This window comes from Talpa europaea, assembly GCF_964194135.1.
Source record: "Talpa europaea genome assembly, chromosome: 8".
Classification (NCBI taxonomy): Eukaryota; Metazoa; Chordata; class Mammalia; order Eulipotyphla; family Talpidae; genus Talpa; species Talpa europaea.
Window position 1 is genome coordinate 87,095,831 of NC_140075.1, and position 23,180 is coordinate 87,119,010.

The following is a 23,180-nucleotide window of genomic DNA, read 5'->3' on the forward strand; positions in this document are numbered from 1 at the left end:
GCAAGTGAAAAAGGAGCACAAAGTTCTTAGCAGTACAATAAGAGAGAATTACTTGCAAAAACAGAGAAAGAACTTACTACCCAGTCACTTCTAAGTAGAGGTCATAATTACTCCAAATCAAATAGGAATTCCTGCTGAGAATACCCATCCAGAGGCTGTCATTCACAAACAATTCAGATACCGCCTTTTAGAAAGATTTGTCATTAAGATGAAACTAAGTAGTATTTTGGTCAATTTCCAGGATATACACTATTAAAGTACCTGGTCATCTATATTTCTAAATCATTTTTGACAGTCAAGGAATTGCTGTAGTTTTATTTTGTGTATGGAGGTATTTATTTTTAAAAAGGATATCACAGGACCAACAGTAAGAACTAAAGTTAACACTTAGGAAAGTTCATGAATTCAAAGCTTAATTTTATATTGAATTAACTGCTTTTGCCATGTGGAAAATGAAAGTACAATTCAACTTAGCAGTGCATGAAAACCAGGATGCATAAAAACAAAATATCCTTGACTCCATCCTGACCTCTGTTTCCCATAGTTCTCCAGTTGTGACTAAGAAAGGGGAGCAAGAGAAAATGACACTCCCGGACTTGTCCTACAACCTAGACATATCTTTATGTCAGCAATCACAGGAAATGGCAGCAAAGACTGGTTGGTTTGTTTGTTTTCCTCCTCCCTCTAAAACAAAGAGATCAACTTTTCACTTAGGGATAAAAACTTATTCAAGAGTAGAGTTCACTGCAGGGCTGAAAAGATAAAGACATTTCTTAATCATAACATTTAATTGTAACTATTAATTTACTATGCTTTTAATTTTGATAAAGTAATAAACAATCGGAAAAGGAAAATCGCATGAGTTAACATCCATGAGCATGTTTGAGGGTGCTTTATGAACACTCTGGCCACTGGACTATTCTGCCTCTATTAATACGGGTCAGTAAGTAAATATTACCTACTGCCACCTAACTGGAGTTAGAGTGAGGTTAAGAACTAATTTGTTTTAAATACTTACTAAATGGGAAGACCCTTGAAAATAAATTGTATTTCTTTACCACTTCTCCTTCCCACCTGGAGGTGGTGGGATCAGAAATATTTTCAAATAAGTTTTGTGGACTCATGTCAAGCATTTAAAGAAAAAGAGACATAATATGGTCCAAGACACAACTGGGAATGTAAAGCAGGAATCATTAACTCAAAGGTTAATGTTTTATGAACTGTGTGACAAAATAACAGTTTTCTATTAATAGCTAACTAATCATTCAATTCATTAAGTAAATTAAAGACCTCAAACAACTTCATAAAACAGTTTTCTACCTCTATAAGATGTGAAAAATAAAACAAGGAAGTACAGAACTACTTTGTTTCTTGCCCAGGGACACACAGTAAAAAGCTTTTAGCTAAAAGAATGTCTCCCAGCTCTTGTGTCAATCAATAAACAGATGTCCAATTTTGGAATTAGAGAAGTTAATGCAATATATCTCCCAACATTTAAATCTGACATATGCAATTAATATTTCATAAGTCTTTCTTGTAATAATAATCCCTCACTCACAAATTACTACTGTAATTCATTATGTCAATGGCAAGTTATTCCTCTCAACAAAAGCACTATATATCCCAATGCTGCGAGTTCCAAAATATAGCTACACCAACAAATGAAAAGTTCCCAATTGTAATAAAAACTGTGGTACTCAAATTTTAAACCACAAAAACTGCTGATTATTAAGCAGAAAAGAGATCCAAATTTTCACTTATGGTGAAATTACAGTCAATTGACTTCTCGATTATTACTTACACTTTTGTTAATGTGAAACACAAGTATACACAAAAAAGGTCTTCCTTTTTTCACCCCACATCTCTGCTTTCGTTTCTTTCACAAAAGGGGAGTCTTTATATGTTTCATTGTTTGGTGGTCCAATTAGTTTTCCTACTCTATCATGTCAAACATCACAGCTTCTTACGTCGGATTTCACTAAATTAAATTTTAAATTTTGGAAGCTGAGAAGGTTCCAAGAAACACATTGGAATGCTCATTGTCTCGATGCGTAAGGGCTTTTGTTTCTAGCTGGCAAGGAGGGGGTTTAATAACGCGTTTAACATCCCTAAGACCTGAAGAGAGATGTTCGTTTTAATTCTGCCTCCCTTCAGTGGTGCGAATGACTTAGCAGGCCTTTATTGTCCTAAAAAACACTTCAGCCTTTTTAAATAGAAGGGTAAACTGGCAGGCAAGCGTGCCACTCCTAGTATGTGCTGAGGAAATAATTACTCATGCACCAGAAGCCCCCAACCGTCCCGACCCCAGGCGGCCCCGTTAGGACACTACGTGTGGGTCCCAGCGACCGACCCGGCTCGCCCGCTCCTCCTTCCGCGCCCCGAGTCAGCCCTTCCCGAATCCATCTACCAGAGCTCCGGGGCGCCCCTCCAGCCCCGCAGGCAAAACCAACCCTCTCCTTTGGAACCCCGGTTCCCTTCGCGGGGCGCCTCCCCACCCACCCCGGCCCCCCGTCTCCCTTCCCCCATGTCACGCTCCGCCCGCGCCGACACGGGAGCCGCTCCCCACCCCTTCGCTTTCGCACCTTTCCCCCGAAGCCCGCGGCTCCGCCCGCCCACCTCGCGGCCAGCACCCCGGGCCTGCCACTCCCTGAGGAGACGCCGGGACCCACCTCGAAGAGCTCGGCCGTCGTAGCCATCCCGGCCGGCTGAGAGGCTCGCCTCGCCCTGGATGCCGTCTCTTCTTCACATGCTGCGCCTCAACGGCGCGGCACCCCGGTCCTCGCTCGGCTCGCCAGCCCCGGCTCCAGGCCGCCGCGGGCTCCCCCTCTCCCCACACAGCACAGGCGGGGCGGGAGAGCGGCCATGAAGCGAAGCCGCAGACGCCTGTCAGCTGCCTCCCGGCGCCGCCCGCGCCGCTCCCATTGTCACCGCCTCGACGCCGGAAGTGGAACTGCGCGCGCCTTGGAGGCTGTCGGGAGGGGCCGGCGAGGGAAGCGCGCCCTGGTGAGTCACTGAGAGCGCGCCGCTGGGACGCGTGAGGAAGCGTGGTCCTCGCCGGCCACCGTCCCGGAAGTAGGCGCTAGAGGAAGAAAGTAGTAAGACGTTTGGAGATAAACAAGTTTGTCGAGACGCTGGGTGCGGATTCACAGAAGTTTGGGTCGGATGTGTTAGTAGGAGAAACTCAAAGGTTTTAGTCACCTCTCGTGAAGGAGCTGCTTCTCTGCTGAGCCCGATCTGGCTTTGGTAGGGCAGAGGTGGCAGCATCTGGTTTTGGTAGGATGGGATGAGTGAAGCTCGGGGCTTCTGCTAACAGCCCATTAGAGAAATCAGGTCTGCGCTCTTCCATGGTGGGGACCTGGAGATGAGCTGACGCTTTAGTGGCTAATCATGGCCCAGCGGGCGGTGTGGCTCATAAGCCACGAACCGGGAACTCCACTCTGTGGCACCGTCAGATTCTCCAGGTAAATGTCTGTCTGAATCCTCAGAAATGATGACTCGAAGATGGATGATGGAGCATAGATTTGTGTGGCAGTGTGTCCCCGGGCCTTCACCTTGGCAAGTTACTTAACCTCTGCTTCATCTGTTAAACAGAGATTTTTATAGTACTACTACTTCAGTGTTTTGAGAAGTGAGAGTTGACACATGTTAAGTGTTGAGAGTTGACACATGTTAAGTGTTATGTGTCTTCTAACATTAGTTTTACTGTATTTTAGCATGCCTATGTATTTGCTATGTTTAGTATTACTATACTTAGTAATAGTATTGCAATATGTTAAAACTAACTTGACCTGCTTAGGATTGATATCGAATGACGAAAGGAAAGGATGAAAACGCTAACCATGTTTCAGATTTTTCTGCTTTCAGTAAGAAAAACATTGGAGGACATTTAATTCATAGAAAGTTCTTGCTTAGTAACATATTGCAATATGTTAAAACTAACTTGACCTGCTTAGGATTGATATCGAATGACGAAAGGAAAGGATGAAAACGCTAACCATGTTTCAGATTTTTCTGCTTTCAGTAAGAAAAACATTGGAGGACATTTAATTCATAGAAAGTTCTTGCTTAGTATCAGATGGTTATTTCATCTTGCTACATTTTATTTCTAGAAATTTTCACATAGTTAATTAATTGTTAATGGAAATTAAAAAAATACAAAAATAAGTTCTAGTCACCTTTTCTTTCAGGGTGTAAATTGATCTGGTTCCCCTTTTAGAATTTGCCACATTTTATCATAATAGCTGTGTAAAGAACTACACAGTAACTCATTTGTAAAGTGTGGTGGTGTTGAGTAATTTTCTCATTTTATTCTCAGTGCCCATTAACAGTTTTTTCTTGCCTACAATTTCATTCTTCCTTGAGAAAAACTATAAGGAAGGAGCAAGTAACTGAATTGAGATTGAGGCAGATAAGGATGAGTAATTTTAAACGGAAAATGGTTGGCAACGTGGATATGAAAAATTCCCTCCTTGCAACCTAACCAAGTTTTGTTATTGGAAGTATTAGAGTTGACCACCATCTATAACCCGGTATTAACTGGTTTATGTTTATTGTTGTACCTCAAGTAAGGAGGTTAATAACCTCATTGGTCCATCCAATGGACTTCTCATTTTATTTATATATTCCTTTGAGTATCTTTATTCTTGTCATTCCCCTCTCCCTCACAAGTTACTGGTATAGTTTCTTGCTGCCCTTTTATTTGTGAATTTGTGTGTGCATTTTTCAAATTACATAATTCATAATTAGATGTGCTATAGACTTCTCTTTTCTTACATGTTTCAGATTTCTCAGCATTATAAAGAAATACCTATGTTACTTTGTATTCATCTAGAGCTGTGCTGACCAATAGAATTTTCTGCAATGGTGTAAATGGAAAATGTTCTAAATTTATGCTGATATGTAGCTGCTAGTCATATGTAGCTATTAAACCTTTGAAATGTGGATATTGTAACTAAGGAACTCAATTTTTAAGTTTAAATAGCCACGTATAGTTAGTGGCTACTATATTGGCCAGTGCACATCTATACCACTGCTTCTTCTTGTTCTGTCGTGGTCACCCCACCTCCACATTTCACCTGTCTCCTTTCTTTTGTGATGATCTCCCAGTTTGCCTCCAACTTAGCCATAAGAACAGTCTTCAGAGAGACCTATAAGACTTATCTATGCTGATTTTGGCTAAATACTGCCAAACAGTTACTCATCAGAGTACTTTCACCAGTCTATACTCTCACCATCAGTGAGCAAGCATTCCAACCTCTCCATTCTTTCCTAACATTTATTCTAAGTTTTGTCAGTATTGGCATAAAGGATATCTTAATATCATTTGCATTTCTCTGTGTTAGCCCTTTGGATTTCCTCTTCTGTGCTGTGCATGCACGTGTGTGTGTGTGTGTGTGTATGTATGTGTATAAATATATAAATATATATATAATTTCTCTACGTATATTTATGTCTCCTTTGTCTGTTTTTTCTTTGAGAGTTTTTGTTTTTTTCCTGTTAGTATGCAAAATATATTTTGTATTCTTGATACTAGTCTTACATAATTTTTAGCTATTATAGGTATTTTTCTCCTAATTTATCATTGTCAAATAACTTTATGTTGTTTTTGGTTATACAGAAATCTTACTAATTTTATTGCAATCAAAGTAATTAGCATTTGGGAGGATTTGTTGAAACCTTTCCCTACCCTTATTTTCCAAAGATACTTTCCAGTATTACCTTCTCTTATCTTTATCATTTTGTCTGTTATATTTAGGCCTTTAATCCATCTGTAGTCCATCTTTGGATATGAAATAATGGGAATCCCATTTCATTTTTTTCAGTATACTGGAGTCCAGTTTTTTAACATCACCTTCCAAGCAGTATATGTGTATGTGTGTGTGTGGAGATATATATATATATATATATATGTATATGTATGTATATTTTCCCCTAATGATTGTTGTGGTGCTGTTGATGATGTTTATTATGCCTCCCAGATAAACATTGGTCTGTCTCAGTTCTATTATTTTGTCCATTCTTGTGCCAATACCATACTATATATCTATGTCTTTGTAGCTTATCTTAATATTTCATAGAGGTTAAATTTTTTGTTTTTACAAAATAAGTCTCAAAAATTCATACTTTCCAGAATTTTTTTCCCACTGTATCAGAAGAAAATTTTAGATAGGTTTCTCTATGGACATAGCATGTGGGTTCAAATAATTCTATTATTTATTCTGTACCACTGAACAAGTTAACTTTTGTTACTTTCAATTTTCTGACCTCTTGGGACTGGTATTAGGGCTTAGCAGATATGCACTGACTTGTTATCACACATATGCCAAAGGATAATAACCATCATTTAAGATTTAAAAACGCAATCAATCTTTCTTTGAACTACTTTTTCCCCCCCCCACAACAAAATTTTGCTTAGATTGTGATTTAGAGACTTACCATCCAAATAAATAACAGAAGTGTTAGCTCATGTCTGGCTTAGGTTGGTATTGTATAGTTGCAGGGCCACTTAATGTTTGAGTCCTGTTTTTAGAAAGTCCTAGAATAAGTCTGAAATAACAAGTGAGTTATCCAACACTATTTACTGAGCATATATTGAGGCATTGTATGAGGTCCCAGATTAACTTCTTTTCTTAACATTTAATCATAAGCTTTACACTTAAGAAAAACTTTTATTATTCTCTAGATAACTAGACGATAAGAAACTGGACTAAAGTTTAGTCCAAAGTTCTCACCTATTCTTATTCAGAGATTTAGAGAAAGAAGTGGTGTTCACTTGCTGGGCAACTTCTGGACTGCTAGTTCTTCCTTCCCCTTTCTCAATCAAGAAAATGGATCAGGGGCCTCCCCTGGTGGCGCAGCGGTTGAGTGCTGGGCCGCAAAGCTGCCCGCAGCCTCTGCAGCGCTGGTTGCGCAGACCTCTCCTGCCACACCTACTGCTCCCCTCAGCAGTGTTTTTCGTCAGTCTGCCTGTTCTGTTCCCCGCTCTGTCTCTGGTGAATTCTCTCACCCTCCCGTACTTCTGGCTGTACCCAGTGGTTTTATAAATAAATAACTAAATAAATAAATAAATAAATAAATAAATCTTTAAAAAAAAAAGAAAGAAAATGGATCAGGATGTAAATGAGTGAGGTTCACTAAATACATGGATGACTTCGAATACATTCTTATATTTCTTCTTAAAAATTAATAACAAGCATTTCTATGTTATTAGTAGTGTTAGTGAGAAAAATTGTTTTGGCCGTATTCCTGATCCTTGATGAGAATTACCGATATATTCTTTAGCCACCCCTTAATTTTACAACTAAGATAATAGACTTAGGGAAGTTAAGTGACTTACACAAAAGTTAATAGCTAATAGAGTATTTTATTCTGGACATTGTAGTAGAGAAAGGAGGAGTAAGAAAAAGGTATATTTTTGTAAACTAAGAAAAAGTGATCTAACATTTCTTTGAATGAGCAGAAGTACCTTCCATTGTTTCTTTCCAAAAGAAGATGAATTGGTTACTTACCATTCAGCTTAAAGCATGCAAACCATAAAAGAATATTCAGATTTTATAGCGATAAGCCATTATTTCTAAAATGGTCCTGTGTATTTTAGGGGGGATAGGAAAGCAATTCAGGGTACCTGTTAATTTGTTGCAGTTGAGTAGAATAGAACATTCCTTTTAAAATTGTATCATTTCAACTTGGGAATCCAAAGTTGTGGACAGATAAACTCTACCAGTTCTTTTGATCCTCCTCTACTAAGATGGAATCAGAAAAAATGTCCTTATAGATGCCTAAAATATTTTCAGCTATTTACTCCTTGGAAATAAAATATTCCCAGCTATTTACTTTCCAAAAGGAAATCTGAGTAGCCAAGAGACTAGAATTTTAAATTAGACTCATGAACTCTACCTATTTGAAAAAGTAAATTGAATTAGATACTTTCAATAAAAAATAATGACACTTTATCATTTGAGATAATATACCAAGTATACTATCGCTAGTTACACTATTAAGAATTTAACATGTGATTTAATTTGGGGGGGGGGGTTGTGGCTTTTGTAAGTGTGTATATATATTATGTATTTTATTGTTGTAACTGCTGCCTTGTGTTTTGGGTTTTGTTTTTGGATTCTCCCATTTTTATTTTATGTGGAAGAATCATTTATGATGTTTTTGTTTCTATAATGCAGAAGGTACCCAACTGTTGAAAAACGAGCTAAAGTCTTCAATGGAGCAAGTTATATGCCTATACCTGATGATGGTCCCTTTCTTAAAGCACTGCTCTTCGAACTTAGGTTATCGGATAATGCTAAGGACTTTGTGCAGACTCGTGATAGCTGTTCACACATCAACAAAACATCTGTCTATGGACTCCCAATTGGAGGTGAAGAACTCTGGCCAGTTGTCGCTTTTCTGAAGAATGGCATGATATATGCTTGCGCACCACTCGTTGAACAAGGGTTATCCCCTCGTCCAGCATTAATCAGTATCAGTGGAATTTCACAAGGCTTTGAACTACTTTTTGGGGTGCAGGATTTTCTTTACTCAGGTCAAAAAAGTGACACTGAGCTGAATACAAAATTGAACCAATTGTCTGATTTGCTTCTACAGACTTGTCCGTTTGGTACTTTGTTAGATGCCAACTTACAGAATTCATTAGATAGTATTAATTTTGCTTCTGTAATTCAGTCACAAAAGCAACCAGCCTGGAAAACTGGAACATATAAAGGAAAGCCACAAGTTTCTATTTCTATCACTGAAAAGGTAAAATCCATGCAGTATGACAAACAGGATATAGCAGATACATGGCAAGTCGTGGGAGCTGTCACTTGCAAGGTGAGTTTTTTTTTCCCAGCCCTTGTTTTATCATGCCACTTAATATCTATGAAGAAAAGTAAAATTTGCTCACTTTGTTTTCATTGTTTTATGACATTCTTGATTTTTATAACATAAGCAGCAATTACGAGATGTGAGATTCAGGTGAAATTTTGTTACCTTTTTGCATTCTTTACTAATTGTATAAGTTATACATTGCAGTGTAATGAATTGCCCCACTTCCCCAGCAATAAGCATTTATTATCTTCATAGTTTTTATGGGTCAGATCAGAAGCAGCTTAGCTGGGAGCTTTTAGTGTGGGGGTTCTCGTAAAGTTGCAGTCAAGATTTCAGCTGAGTTTACAGTCACATGAACCTTTGAGGCTGTGTGGTAATTCAGTCGCATGGCTAACTTACCACACAGCATAGCATGGCTCTTGGTGGGAGATCTTCCTGCAGTTCCATTCTCCATAGAGTTCTCAACAGGCTATTTCAGGATGTTCTCACAACTTGGTAACTGACTTCCTTTAGACCCAGTGACCCAAAAGAGAACTAGACAGCATAGTTGGAAACTTTTTTTACCTAAATTAAGAGGCCACATAGCACCACTGCCACCACTTTTATACTCATTAGAACAGTTACTAATTCTACCAAAAGTTCCTACTTTTTGCAGAGAACAATGTTAGAATTTGTGAAAATATTTTGAAACCACCGTACCTACTTTCCATTTTCTCTAGAGGAGTGAATTTGACAAATCTCTCACTTAATATCCAAGGTAATTTTGAAGAGCTCTTGTTTTACTTCAATCAATAGGTTAATATTGATAATCTGGTTTAAGGTTAGAAAATAGGAAAAGACAATAGAAATAGAGCAGTGATAGTGTTCAGTAATGATAAGGAATAAAAATCCTCCAAGTGAAATTTGTACTGGTGCATATTAATATTCACAATGTCTTTATTTTTCTAATATTTCCCTCTATTCGTGGTACTTATGAATGTGAACTTTCTATATGTCAAATATAATGTTGAGTACCTATGTACAAATCTTAGAAATGAAAATCGATTTCAAGGAGAGAGAATAGTTCTAGCAGACAAATTGGGTCTTTCTTTTCAAAATATAAAATAACATAAGAGTTTGTATCTGTTTTAACTTCTATCATAATCAAAAATGCTCCAATTATTAATTTTATTAAAAATGTTAAGTGGCTCCAAAATTAAGTCACTGATAAGGTCATTGATAAGTCTTAAAAGTAGTTGAATCCATTTTTCTCTTAAGTTCTGTGAAATAAAAGTAGGAAAAATCACCATTACTCTATTTTTATTCTGTGTGGCAATAAGAAGAGAATACATTATATATATATTTTGTTATTTATTAATATCAGTGTTTAAATATCTCAGTTCATTGATAGACTGACCTTAAATTATTATGGGAGTTTTGGATTGGTTCTTATTGTATGTATTTAAATTATTGTATATTTATAGTACTTAAGGTAAATTTTATGGTGAAGCCTGTTGTATGGAAATAATTATCTTCATAATCCTAATAGAAAACTTCATGATCTGAAATTCAATGGACTCAAGTTATAGTCCTCACACTACCAATTCTGTGTATGTCTTTGAAAAGCTCACATAATTTGTTAAGTCTTTAAGTCATTTTTAAAATCAGATAAGGTCCCTTTTATTTTTACAATTTGTAGCTAAAAGTCTAGATTTTCATATGTCACATTGATTTAAAGTGTAGCACATGGATTTCTTCTAGAATGAATACTATCCTATAGTAAATGGCTAGTGATATGGTATTTTAAATGCCTATATAGGATAATTTGTTGGTAGTTTCTATTATGGTTGTGGTTTTATCCCTTTAAGGATGTTAAACTGTTAGAGGCTAATTTAGTAAATGTAAACAATATTTAAAAATTTTAGCAGTACTCGTTCATTTTATTATCTCTGTAGTAAAATATCTATTAAAAAACAAAACTTAGGGCCTCCCCGGTGGCGCAGTGGTTGAGCGCTGGGTTGCGAAACTGCGCGCGGCCTCTGCGGCGCCGGTTCGATCCCCGGCTGCTCCCCGGCCACCAGAGGAGGGTCCCACATGGTGTGCAGACCTCTCCTGCCGCCCGCTGCTCCCCTCAGCAGTGTACTTCGGTCCTTCTGCCTGCTCTGCTCCCCGCTCTGGCTCTGGTGAATTCTCTCACCCTCCCGTGCTTCTGACTGTACCCAGTGCATGTATAAACAAAACAAACAAACAAACCAGCAAACAAATAAATAAAGCATGCCTCTATAAAAAAAAAAAAAAAAAAAACTTAAAAAAAAAAGTCCTTGCTCATTCACATATAGAGAATGAGGTAGCAGTTGATTCAGAGTACGCTTATTTGACTTTTTTATTTTCAAATGTGATTGGCATTCTTGAATCTGTCACTAGTTACAGGTGACTGTTCATAGTGTCTGCCTATTCTCTAAATGCATATGATGTATGGCAAATAAATCCTTGAATTCACAAATATATCAAACAGTAGATAAAACTTTTAAAAGAGAAATATTTCATATTAGAATTGGAAACAAAGGTAGGGTACATAATTACAAAAAGATACTGTTTTGATGAACAGTGTGCTACACACTAGAGATACAAAGAAAAATATAACAATTCTTGCTTTCAGAGAACTGAAAATATCAAGAAGGAAACAAAAGGAGCACAGACAATAACCAAAAGGGAAGGGCAATTATTGCATGATGCAGATTGTGCAAATGATAGTGGAACTAGATGCTTGCATTTGAAACTCAACATTATACCTGCTGAGTCCCAGGTCTAACCAAACCTAGCATTCAATAAGTCTTCCATGGCTCGGTTGTCTAGTTTTAATTGGGTAAATGTCAAGTTAGAGTTGAGGTACAAAGGAAATCTGACTATCCATATATACCTAAGTAAGACATATCAGTAGGCTCAGGTCAGAAAAGAACCCAACAAGATCTGTGGGAGTAAGGTTGTTTAGAATAAGAATTAGGGCTAACTCGAATATAAGAGCTGAGTGAGTGAAAATCTTTGATCCTCTAACTACAGCCTTCCAGAAATAGTCATTAATGACTTGAGTCTGGAGAGTGGAAGTATATGGAGAAACCAGAGTTCACAGAGAAAGTTGAGAAACTACCACATCTTACAACATCAAAGAGAAACTCATAGACATGTCTATCAAAATGCTGCATCTGCCCACAACAGCCTTAAAGCAGGAGCTCAGACGATGGTCTTCAAATCTCTTATAACTGGCTTCTGACCTTCCAAGAATATTGACTTCCCTTCCCCTTCTACCTTCCAAATCTCTTATAAGTTACCATTTGTTGGCAAACTGACCCAGACCACCTAAGGAAGAAGATCCTGACTTTCTCTACATAGCAGAGGTAGGCTGTAGAAATGACAGTGTAGATGATAAAGCTTCAGACAAAGCATTAAATGAACTGAGTTTACAAAGTGAAAGATTATAGCTTACAGGACTAGCTAATATAAAAATATAGAGGTATAAGAAATTATGATTTCCCTTTACATTGTGGCCAGTCTTGAGAATACTCTAGTGTCCTCTGCTATTGCAAAAAGAAGGTGTGATGGGACCCTAATGAAACCAATCAAGTCCCCAATACCAACTGCTGTCAGCAATCCAAATGATAATCAAATACAGGCTGATCATGCAGGAGCCTGTGACTCTCCAGCCCCAAGCTCAATGCCAAAAAAAAACAACTTGGCCTACCAGGAAAGCAGGCATATGGACATAGGTAAACAAAAGGATACTGAGAACACTTGAATGCCCAAGAAGGCTAACCTGGATGAGGATAAGAAGTCTGCACAGGTGGCTCAGAAGATAATGTAGCACAGTCTATACCTGAAAGTGAAGAGAAATGTGTTCAAAAGCAGTCAGATTCTCAGGGAACACACCCACAAGCTGAAGTCAGCTCACGTGAAGCTTCAGGCTGAGACCCAAAAATCTAAGACGAAGGAAGCATGCAAGTGCTGTCAGAAGTGGCTCCATGCCAACGCGATCAAAACTGTCCAAGGAGGATGAGACCAAAAAAAAAAAAAGGAAATTGTGATTTGAATAGTGAAATTTAAGAATCTAGTATAATGTTAGTTGCAGGACAAAATGATTAAAGAGGTAGATGGGAGACAAACAATGAAAGGCTTTAAAAGTAATATAAAACCAAGGGTGAACTACTGAAAGGTCTTGAGCATGGGTACAATACAATTAGAATTATGTTTCATTAAGAAAGCTCTGGCATGCACAATGGATTGATTAGAGGAAAGCAAATCTAGATACATGTTGAGGGCTAGGACAGATTTTAAGAGCCTGTACCAATGTATTTGTAACAGGAATGGAGAATAAGCAGATTTAAAAGTTTTTTAAGGGTTTTAGATATAAGTAGAGGGCTCTAGGAAAACATTTCTGGTTTCTGACTTAGGATTCTATAAGCATGATAAGCCAATGTTATCAATAGAATAAAAAACAAAGTACTTAAGGCCATGGGAAAATAATGTTTTTTGTGAATAAGGTAGGATGCAGCATTATTTCTTTATGCTTGTCATTATGTGTATATATCCTGATTTTATAAAGAAAACATGAAGATATATGAACTGCGGAAAAAAATACGCTGTTTTAAACTGTTAACTGATGGTAGGGTCATGGAGAAATTTAATTTAGTCTTCTTAAATGTCTTCAGTGATAAGCTTGTGTTTTCACTGTAACTAAAATTTCCATTTTTAAATGAAAAAAGAAATAAAAGCATGATAGAAAGCCAGGAGAACATCATCTTGAGAAAAAGGCAAGTTAAGTTGTGGACTATGACTCAGATAAATTTAGAAAAGCTTTACCCAGAAGATGTGTACTTTTAAGATTCTAGTAATATTAATATCTCTTTCTGTTTGTATTGTAGTGTGATTTAGAGGGAATCATGCCAAATGTTACCATCAGCTTGAGTCTCCCCACTAATGGATCTCCACTTCAGGATATTCTAGTTCATCCTTGTGTGACTTCTCTTGACTCTGCCATTCTGACTTCTAGCAGTATTGATGCAATGGATGATTCTGCATTTAGTGGACCTTACAAGTTTCCTTTCACTCCACCTTTGGAGTCATTCAACTTATGCTACTATACTTCCCAGGTAAAACAACCTTAGAAAAGTTGAGATTTTGCTCATCTTATATCTATAAATTCTCTAAGCAAGTTACTCATGCAAAGTTACTTGGTCCAAAATGAGAACTTTTCAATGAGTTATTACCAGACAATAATTGAATGAAAGTGAAGACTCACTTCTTTGAATAGAATGCCTCTTATTTCTGGTGTCTGTGATAGCACTGAATGGTTTTCAAAGTTATGGTAATTATTATTATTTTTTTAATCTTCCATAATGAGGAGTCCATGGTCATAGGCTAGATCCTGGTATGATTTAGTCATAGTCTGAACCATAAACATAAAATTCTTATAATTTCAGGTAACGTTACAATTATTTAATATTAATAGCATGTATTGCTTATTGAATAACTGCTGTGTGTCATGTATTGTCCTAAGTACCTTATATATATTTTTTCTAATACTTCAAAAAAAAAATTTAAGGTTGAGTTAGTCCCATTTTACAAATGAGGAGAATCTCAGAAAAGGTACATGACTTGCACAAGATCCTATAACTGATAGTGGATTCTGGATTTCAAACCAAATTTTCCAGATCTAAAACATAATCTTTTCTACTATACCATTAGTCTCTTTTCCTAGTTGTGAATCAGTAGTTTAGAAGAACCTACTCATACAAGCTTAAGTAAACGGAATTTATTCTCAGAATAGAAGAGGCAACCTCATTGCCATTCAAAGATAAGAAGTAGACTCAGACTGGGTCTAGAGTCAGAAAATTAAAATTCAGTAATACACTCTATGCCCAAGATCTACACTGTCTATCTCATCTCTTTTTTAATAGGTGTTCTCTGCTTGTGCATTACATTACAGCTTAAGACATACAGTGTATAAGGAAAGTGTCTCTATGTACCTTACATCAAAGGTACCAAAAAGAGTAATTGCCAACCCTAGGCTACAGATTGTTTCCTCTTCAATCTTGATAACCAATTGAGCTACTTCTGAGCTAGAGGGTGTAGAAATCACAAAATACACACAGAGCAATAGGGATTGTTGACAGGGTAACAGTGATCAATAAGTCTAGTCTACACCTGTGTTGCAGGTTATAGAGAACCTGTAGGGCATAAACCTGGTTGAACAAGAGTATGAAAAAGAATGTATTGCATACCTTTATAAAGCACCTTTCTCATCTCTGGAAACAGAAAGATGGACGAATTCTGCCCTTAGAACAAAGGAGACCCATCATCTATTACCAAAACAACTAGGAATGATATAGTCCACACAGATAGTGATTTATAATGACATCTGAAATCTATATAATGTTATAAACAATTTTAATTTTTTCAATTAAAAAAAACTTGGAGTAAGCCATTGGTCTTTCAAGGCATATAATCTATATCTCTGCATATTACTACAAGCCTTTTCTCATTTACCATTGATATTTTAGACATGTTATTCTGAGATTATATAAAAATTTGTTTATATAATTTGTTTCCAGGTCCCTGTCCCACCAATTTTGGGTTTTTACCAAATGAAAGAAGAAGACATACAACTAAAATTAACAGTTAATTTAAAACTTCATGAAAGTGTGAAAAATAATTTTGAATTTTGTGAAGCTCAGATACCTTTTTACAATAGGTAAGAATAAAATAATATGATGCCATGATTTCTGCCTTCCATAGTACACTTCCACTGCCATACAGTAAATTGTCCTAATTTCTTACGTTGTTTTTATGTTCTAAAAATTTTATATTATTCAAATGAACCCTGATTCCGTATCAAAGCATTATCATAAAAATAATCTCTACTCTTAAACATGCCTTTATTTTTCTGGTTAAACTTACTAGTATATTATAAATGTAAACCAATGTACTTTCTTCAGGGATAGTTCACCCTGGCTTTATTTACAGCAATTTCTCTGCATTCTATATATACCTGTCAAGTCCAACTAACAGTACCTGGCTTATGAAGCCATTATGTCATATGATTATTTCTTTATCCATTCTTTTAATTTATACTAGAACATAGTCCTTTTCAACGGACACCTATATGTACAGTAAAATCATGATTTTAATATGTCAATTCATGTGATTGTGTGATACATTCTGTATGATTTTATAGTTGCTGTTAGAATTAATAAAGAAATGTGTATCATTGCCAGAAATGTTCATTGTTTCTGGTGGGTTTTATTTTTTTTTAGATCAAATATTCATTATTTGTTCTACTCTATTATGCAAACTTAAATACAGATCTACTTTTTTGCTATCGTTGTGTTAAGTAGTAATAGCAAGATCTGATGTGGGTTTCCTAAAACTTATATCTGTGATTGTTTTTTGTTTTTGTTTGTTTTTTTAAAGATTTATTTATTTATACAAGCACTGGATACAGTCAGAAGCGCGGGAGGGTAAGAGAATTCACCAGAGCTAGAACAGGGAACAGAACTATCTATGATTGTTTTTACTTTTCTTTTTTTGAAGAGGTCCAATCACACATGTGGAATGCAAAGTTAGTTTTGGCCAGCTTGAAGTATTTCGAGAGAAAAGCTTATTAATCTGGATTATTGGTAAGCTAGGTTTTGTTTATTGATTTTTTTTTTCCATTCATTTGTTGTAAAATTTACTTGATGTAGTCGGTTGATGCATTTGTGTCTTTAGGACAGAAATTCCCCAAATCAATGGAAATTAATCTTTCTGGAACTGTAACTTTTGGAGCCAAGAGCCATGAGAAACAGCCATTTGACCAGATTTGCATTGGAGGTACAGCATATTTAAAGGTATATCTATATATGTCTGTGGCTAAGTATCTTAAATGCCTTGCTTCATTTCTAAGTTGCATGTATCTTAATTGATCTTTTCATTTTTTCTAGCCATTTTAAGATTATTTTGTTTAGTATTAGTTACTTTTTATTTCACTTAATGCTTAAAAAATATTTAAGTTGAGGGGCCTCCCCAGTGGCACAGCGGTTGAGCGCTGGGTTGCGAAGCTGCCCACAGCCTCTGCAGTGCTGGTTCGATCCCTGGCCTCCAGGTGAGGGTCCCACATGGTGCGCAGACCTCTCCTGCCGCCCGCTGCTCCCCTCAGCAGTGTACTTCGTCAGTCTGCCTGCTCTACTCTCCGTCTGACTCTGGTGAATTCTCTCACCCTCCCGCGCTTCTGACTGTACCCAGTGCTTGTATAAATAAATAAATAAATCTTTAAAAAAAAATTTAAGTTGAAATAGTTAAGCATAACCTAAATAGCCCCAACTTAACTAGTTTTACCCAGCTCTTAACACATGAGATGTAAAGGTGTTTTATGCCCTATAGAGGTGTTTCAGTAATGCATTGTCAGTAATTGATCAGTGCCACTCCCTTTGATGTTTCAAGGAAAGAATGAACACTTCTGACTGAAGTGGTCAAGAAAAGCTTTGCAGCAGAGATGAAGTTTAAATAAAGCTCTTTGAGGTAAACATGAGCATAAAGGTTTGAGGACTAAGATTTGTATAGGTGAAGAAATGACTCAAAAGAATGAAGAAGAATGAACAAGGCACACTAGGAACCAGTGATAGAAACAGAAAGAATAGTTGAGGGCTGGATTATATAATTTTATTCCTTCACTAGACAATGTTACACTTTGAGTACTGAGTCATCTTACAAAAAACTACTTGATGAATATTGCTCATGAATGTGAGGAAGGTGAATGGGGGCGGTGGGGAAAGAAGAGACAAAGTAACTACTTTTACTATATTAGTATCCAAATGAAAATTAGTAAGTTAGTAATACTGAACTAGTAAATTGTCACAGAATGAGAGAGACAGGAGTAAAAGGATGATGCTGCTGTGAGACCTGTGATAAAGGTAAAGCCTTGGTCCCTAATTAAATATAACACAAGAAATAGTTTTAAGTCAAGGTAATATTATTTTAAAAATATATGTAACTTAAACCAGATTTAAAACCCCAGAGAACAGAGACCAGGTGAGTCTTTCATTCATCGTTTTATCTCCCACATCTAGCTTAGTATCTAGCACATAAATATTTGATGAATGGATGATATATTTAGAAGAAAGTACTGATATGGAGAGAGTTGGGAGGGAGTAGACTTCATATCATATAAATTGCTAGTGAGAGCAATAATGTAACTGTTCAGTGTATAGCTGGAGGCTAAAACTTGATTCTCAAAAGAGAGCTCAACTGTATCTAAAAATTTAGGTGTTATCCATGGAGAAGAAATAGTTAAGGTAGTAGAAATGAATAAAGTTTAAAAAAAAAAGATAAGAGAAAGCAGGAAAAAGTTTCAAAAGAGCCAATGAAGGAAATTGAAGGACTTAACAAAAATGTAGCAGGAAAACCTAAATAGAATGGTATCAAATAAATTAAAGAAGAGAAATTGGAACCTGTACATAAAAGGAATTAGGGGAAATAGTAGTGAAGTCAGAAATATGATAGTGATACTCATTTCTTGTTTTAGATTTACCTATGTCTGTAAGCTTTATTTCAAAGAGATTATAAAAATTCCTATTTCCAGATAATTTTCAGAACAAATTGTGGGATTTTACTCCACACGTATATCACATCCAGATAGCCTTAGCAATAAAAGAGAATATAGAGAACAACAGACAACATAGAGGAAGGAGTACCAGCTTTTGTAAATAATCAGTTAGGTCTGAGTTAAATGCCAGCTCTGCTAGATATATGCCGGGATGCTGGTTGCTTTCATTTCTCACTCAGTCCCTTATTTATGAAGTAAGGATACTTTGCAGTATGGACTAGAGTTCATGTTAGTGAAGTACCTGGTGTGTGTTAAGCACTTCGTAATGACACCCTTACAAAGAAACAGCCCTATTGCAAAGAAGGGAAAAACTCTATGTATGTGTACAAATGCATACCCAGACAATGTTTGAATTTAGTATTTATAATTCTTATTTTGTGAACTGTATAAGGTAAGTTCCTAAAATTATATCAAGGGAAAAAGTTTAACTATAATTTTTACCAAGTAATCATCTCAATTTCTCTCCTTTTTCTAGCTTCACTTTAGGATCTTAGATTACACTCTCACTGGGTGTTATGCAGATCAGCATTCGGTTCAAGTTTTTGCATCAGGAAAACCAAAAATAAGTACATGTAAGTTTTAGAGCTTCAAACTAAATTGAAGGTATTAAAATGGTGTTATGAGATTATTACACAAAGTAAAATTAAAATGTAGCAGAAAGAGATCAGAAAATAGTCCCAATTTATAAAAATTCTGGCCTGAACCCATTCTGTGTAACAGGGTGTATACTTGTCTGCCTTCTGTTTATAAAATGATCTGGATGAGCATAAATTGGGATAGAGGTAGGCTTCCTATAAAGCTGTATTTGTTTTGGTCTGGTTATAATATATACTATTGCATTCATAGATTGTTCAGTGGAACTTTAATGATGGACAGACAAGGTCTTGAGTCTGACTCAGAATTTATTAGCTGTGTAACTTTGGGCAACCTAATGTACTACTTGAAGATGTTTTAGTTTTCTCATCTATAAAATGGTTCCAGATCCCTGCTTGGGTTTCATCCCCAGTTTGCTATTTACTACTACCTGTGTGACCCTAATCTCTCTGATCCATTAGCATCCTCATCTGTGAAATGGAGAAAATACCACATAAGGTACTATTAGGATTAATGAGTTGTGCCTTGTGCCTGGCACTAAATGCTAGCTATTAGTGTTTAAATTAACATTATTATTATTATGAGCTTTATTGAACTATTTGCAGAACTAAGTTGTATAGTGTGAATACAGATTTTATTGTCAAGATGAAGGCAAAATAAAGGTTTTTACAGAGTGGCACAAAGTCATAATCATATTCTGAAACTAATCAAAAGAAAAAATTGGTCATAATTATCCATTTAAAATAACCTCTTTCATTTAGTATATAATATGTTTAAAAAAATGTATATTACTAGAATGTCCCAATCTGTAGTATATGCTCTGAAAATTATTATATGTACAATTAATATGGATAAGATACCTATAATATTATAGACATTATATAAAAAGATAATGTCAGTCTCATAGGTAATCTAAAATATTGAGCTGTTTACCCCCTCACCATACGTTATATTGCCTCTCAATATTAAGTGAATTCAGAACTGTCTAATACAGATCAAATTACATATCTATGGCATGGAATGAAAAAAAGAATAGAAAGCAGCTAGAATGAGGTAGACTTAGGAAATGCAAACAGAAATCTTTGCCACATATATTAAGGAGAATAAAGCTATTTAGATAAATGTTTCTTAAACTAAGGATTAGTGTCCCCAAAATAGGAAAGATAGACTAGACCTCTGTACTTGAAAGTTTCAAGAGTTATAGAACCCAGAACTACAGAATTCTAAGAATTACTTGTGAATGGCAATAATAAAATCTATGTAATGTAAAGAGAAGAAACCATGTTTTTTACCTCACTAGGCTTTATCTTACATAATATTTTTGATTGTGTTTTATAGAAATGCTTTCATATAAGAAAGTCTTTATAATGCATTTTTTAAAATGAAGGCATGAAATTATGATGTCAGTTTAACCAAACCAGTGGTTTGGTTTGAATGCAAGTAGACAAGTATTTTATATGGGATAATAAAAGAGGGGATGCCATTTGTCTAAAGCTAATAAAGCAGAAGTTAAATTTGATCAGAACTATAAGAAACTACTAAAGCCACATTTAAAATGTTACTGTAAAGTTAGTTGTTTACTTCAGTCTCTGACTCTTTGAATAGGAAAAAAATAGCAAGATCAGAATCTGGATTATGGAGAAGATCATAAAAGAAACCAATATAAAATTCCCTAATGTCTTTGTAGTTGAAATAATGATCCACAAGAAACACAATTTAGGGGACATATGAAGGGAAAAATGGCAGATTTTGCATAAATTATAGTGTGTCATAAATTTGTCATAAATAAACTGAAAGGTAGATTATTCAAATATCTAATGAACCCATGTTTTTTAATGCCTTGATAAAATAGAACTATAATGGATGTTTCGTAGTATTACTTTCCTTGAAATATATCCCACAAGTTTAAAAAAGCATGACTTTAGTCTCTTCTTTGAGTTTTTGTAAAATAATTTGTCTTATTTTTTTTTTTTTTTTTTTAGACCGGAACCTAATTTCTTCTGACTATTACATCTGGAATTCTAAAGCCCCTGCTCCAGTAACATATGGATCATTATTACTATAACTGTCTCATGTTTAAGTGGGATTTATACAAAGTAACATAGCTTAAAATAAATCAGTCTTTTATTTTTCATATATATGCATACAACCTATCAGTGAAAAATATGATTGAATGATTTAATAATAAAAGGCTCCAATTTCATGTTTTAGTCTGATACAGTTTGAAAGAACATTTTAAAGACTAACGGCTCCAATTTTGTTTTCCTTTTATTTTACTCAAATATATGATTCAGAGCGTGAAACAGTGATTCACTGTAGGTTTATTTTAGGCTAGCCCTTGGCCACCCTGCCTTACATGTTCCTTCCCCTGTGGCAGACATGCCTAATCAATCAGAGCCCTCTTTCTCCTCTGAGTCTCCTGGGTAGAGGACTCAGGATCCTCAGTGCAGGCAACAACTATTGATGGATTATAGTTGATATGCAAGATTAAAAAAACTGTTTGCTTTCCCAAACCTCAGTACTAAGCCCCTAGTACAGTGTGTTGTTACAGAATACCACAGACCACATTAGAAACAACTGTAAACTCCTGAGAAAAGAGCCAAGGAAAACATTTTAAATAGTAATCTGTTCTTAATCAGAACTATGCTATTGGCTAATAATACTTCTACTTAAGGTGTTTGTTTTTGTTATAGAATCACTTTTCAGGTAAGCTTATTAATCTGCCACAATAACATTTTGCTTATGATGTTAGTAAGCACATTAAGCAGGATGGGATAACTTCAGAAGATGAACGTAGTATTTTGTAATCCCTTAATGTCTGTAGCTAAATTTTTAAGGATAAATTTAGATATATTTCTTTCTTGTTACATTAATACTGATTAATGAATAAATGCAGATAAAAATTAAAAGTCATCCTGTGGATAGAGTATCATTTAATCATATTTCAATCTCATGGTATATTCTAAATTTGGCCCTCTTGCTTTCTTATCTGCATTCTCTGCTTTTTCAAGAACCAGTTGTATATTCTCTACCTGTGTGTTACACTTAATTATTTGTCACATTCTGTTTTCGAAGCAGTTCATTGTCAAGTTTTAGACTTAAAGTGACCATTTAAGAAAAGATGAAACCTCAAGATCTTCAAAACTTAATCTGTGTCACATTTCCTTTTACAGAACAGAATTAGAAGTGTTATTTTAAAAATACAGACTAATATTCAATTAAATTATATCTTGGTTTCTGTTTTTTTATGAGTCTTAAGGAAAAGATTAGAAAAAGCAGCTAACTGGGATATTGCATATAAATTTAGGATTTGAAATACGATTTTTTTCAAATAGGGTCTATCTTATTCGTTATAAATACTCATTTTCTGCAAGGCATTATTATAACATAATGTTCTGTGTTCAAAATTATCCCAAATAGTAAAGAAAGTAGAGTAACTGCCCGACCAGCATTTTAACTTATTACTCTAGCTTAACCATAGATAATCAATAATAAAATCTTTCCTCTTAAAAGCAGAAAAATCATGCCCATAACCTATTTGATCTAATTTATGTTAGTATTAATGGAGCCATTTTGGACATCTTGATTATAGAAATTTTTAGCAAAGTACACTAAATAGGTAAGTGGCATTTATCTAGTAAGTAGGCAGAGAATCCATATAATACTCCTCTAGGCAAAACCTTCTTTATAAGCAGGCAGAAAACCAGTGAATGATATTTCTAGAAACCTGAGGAAAATCTTAGGGAGTATTGGAAAGTGTAGGGGCAGTGAGGAGGGAATCTGATGCCATCTGTTGCCATTCCATCTAACATAACACTACAACACTAAAACCAACTCATGTTTTCATCCTATTGAGGTCAGCTGGGCACACTGTGATGCTTTTGATTTTGTCTAGAAACCTGTCACTTCAGGATAATTTCTGAAGACAAAGTCTGTTTCCCGTTTGGTAGGTGACCTGTTTAATGTTTTCCCTGTGTCTGGGAACTCCTTAGTGTAATTAGCGACCTTTGAACTCTACAACTAATCCTGAGCTATTTTGTATTCCTTACTCATCTTTAAGGCTGGACCTTTCTTTTCTTCAGAGTCTGCTGCCACAATTAAAGAAGAAACAGCTGCATTTCAAAGGGATTCCGATTCCAGAAGCTTAATCGTG

The 23,180-nt window shown here is 35.7% G+C and overlaps 2 protein-coding genes across 2 annotated transcripts in view; one reads left to right on the forward strand and one right to left on the reverse strand.

Annotated features, from left to right (window-relative positions):
- Positions 1–2,696, reverse strand: part of EXOC5 (exocyst complex component 5) — a gene marked incomplete at both ends in the record, with an annotated part of 36,503 nt that extends 33,807 nt beyond the window's left edge. The window contains 2 exon segments of the mRNA XM_084241311.1: positions 2,567–2,662; positions 2,664–2,696. Of these exon segments, the coding sequence (XP_084097437.1) occupies positions 2,567–2,662; positions 2,664–2,696 (129 nt within the window).
- A 691-nt stretch (positions 2,697–3,387) lies between these two features.
- On the forward strand, positions 3,388–22,922 carry AP5M1 (adaptor related protein complex 5 subunit mu 1; the record flags this gene model as incomplete). Its single annotated transcript, XM_084239941.1, has 9 exons — positions 3,388–3,461; positions 8,178–8,823; positions 13,716–13,943; positions 15,405–15,544; positions 16,384–16,469; positions 16,561–16,679; positions 18,909–19,005; positions 21,010–21,088; positions 22,889–22,922. The coding sequence occupies 9 exons, from the start codon at positions 3,388–3,390 to the stop codon at positions 22,920–22,922; spliced, it is 1,503 nt and encodes a 500-aa protein (XP_084096067.1).
- Positions 22,923–23,180: the final 258 nt, after the last annotated feature.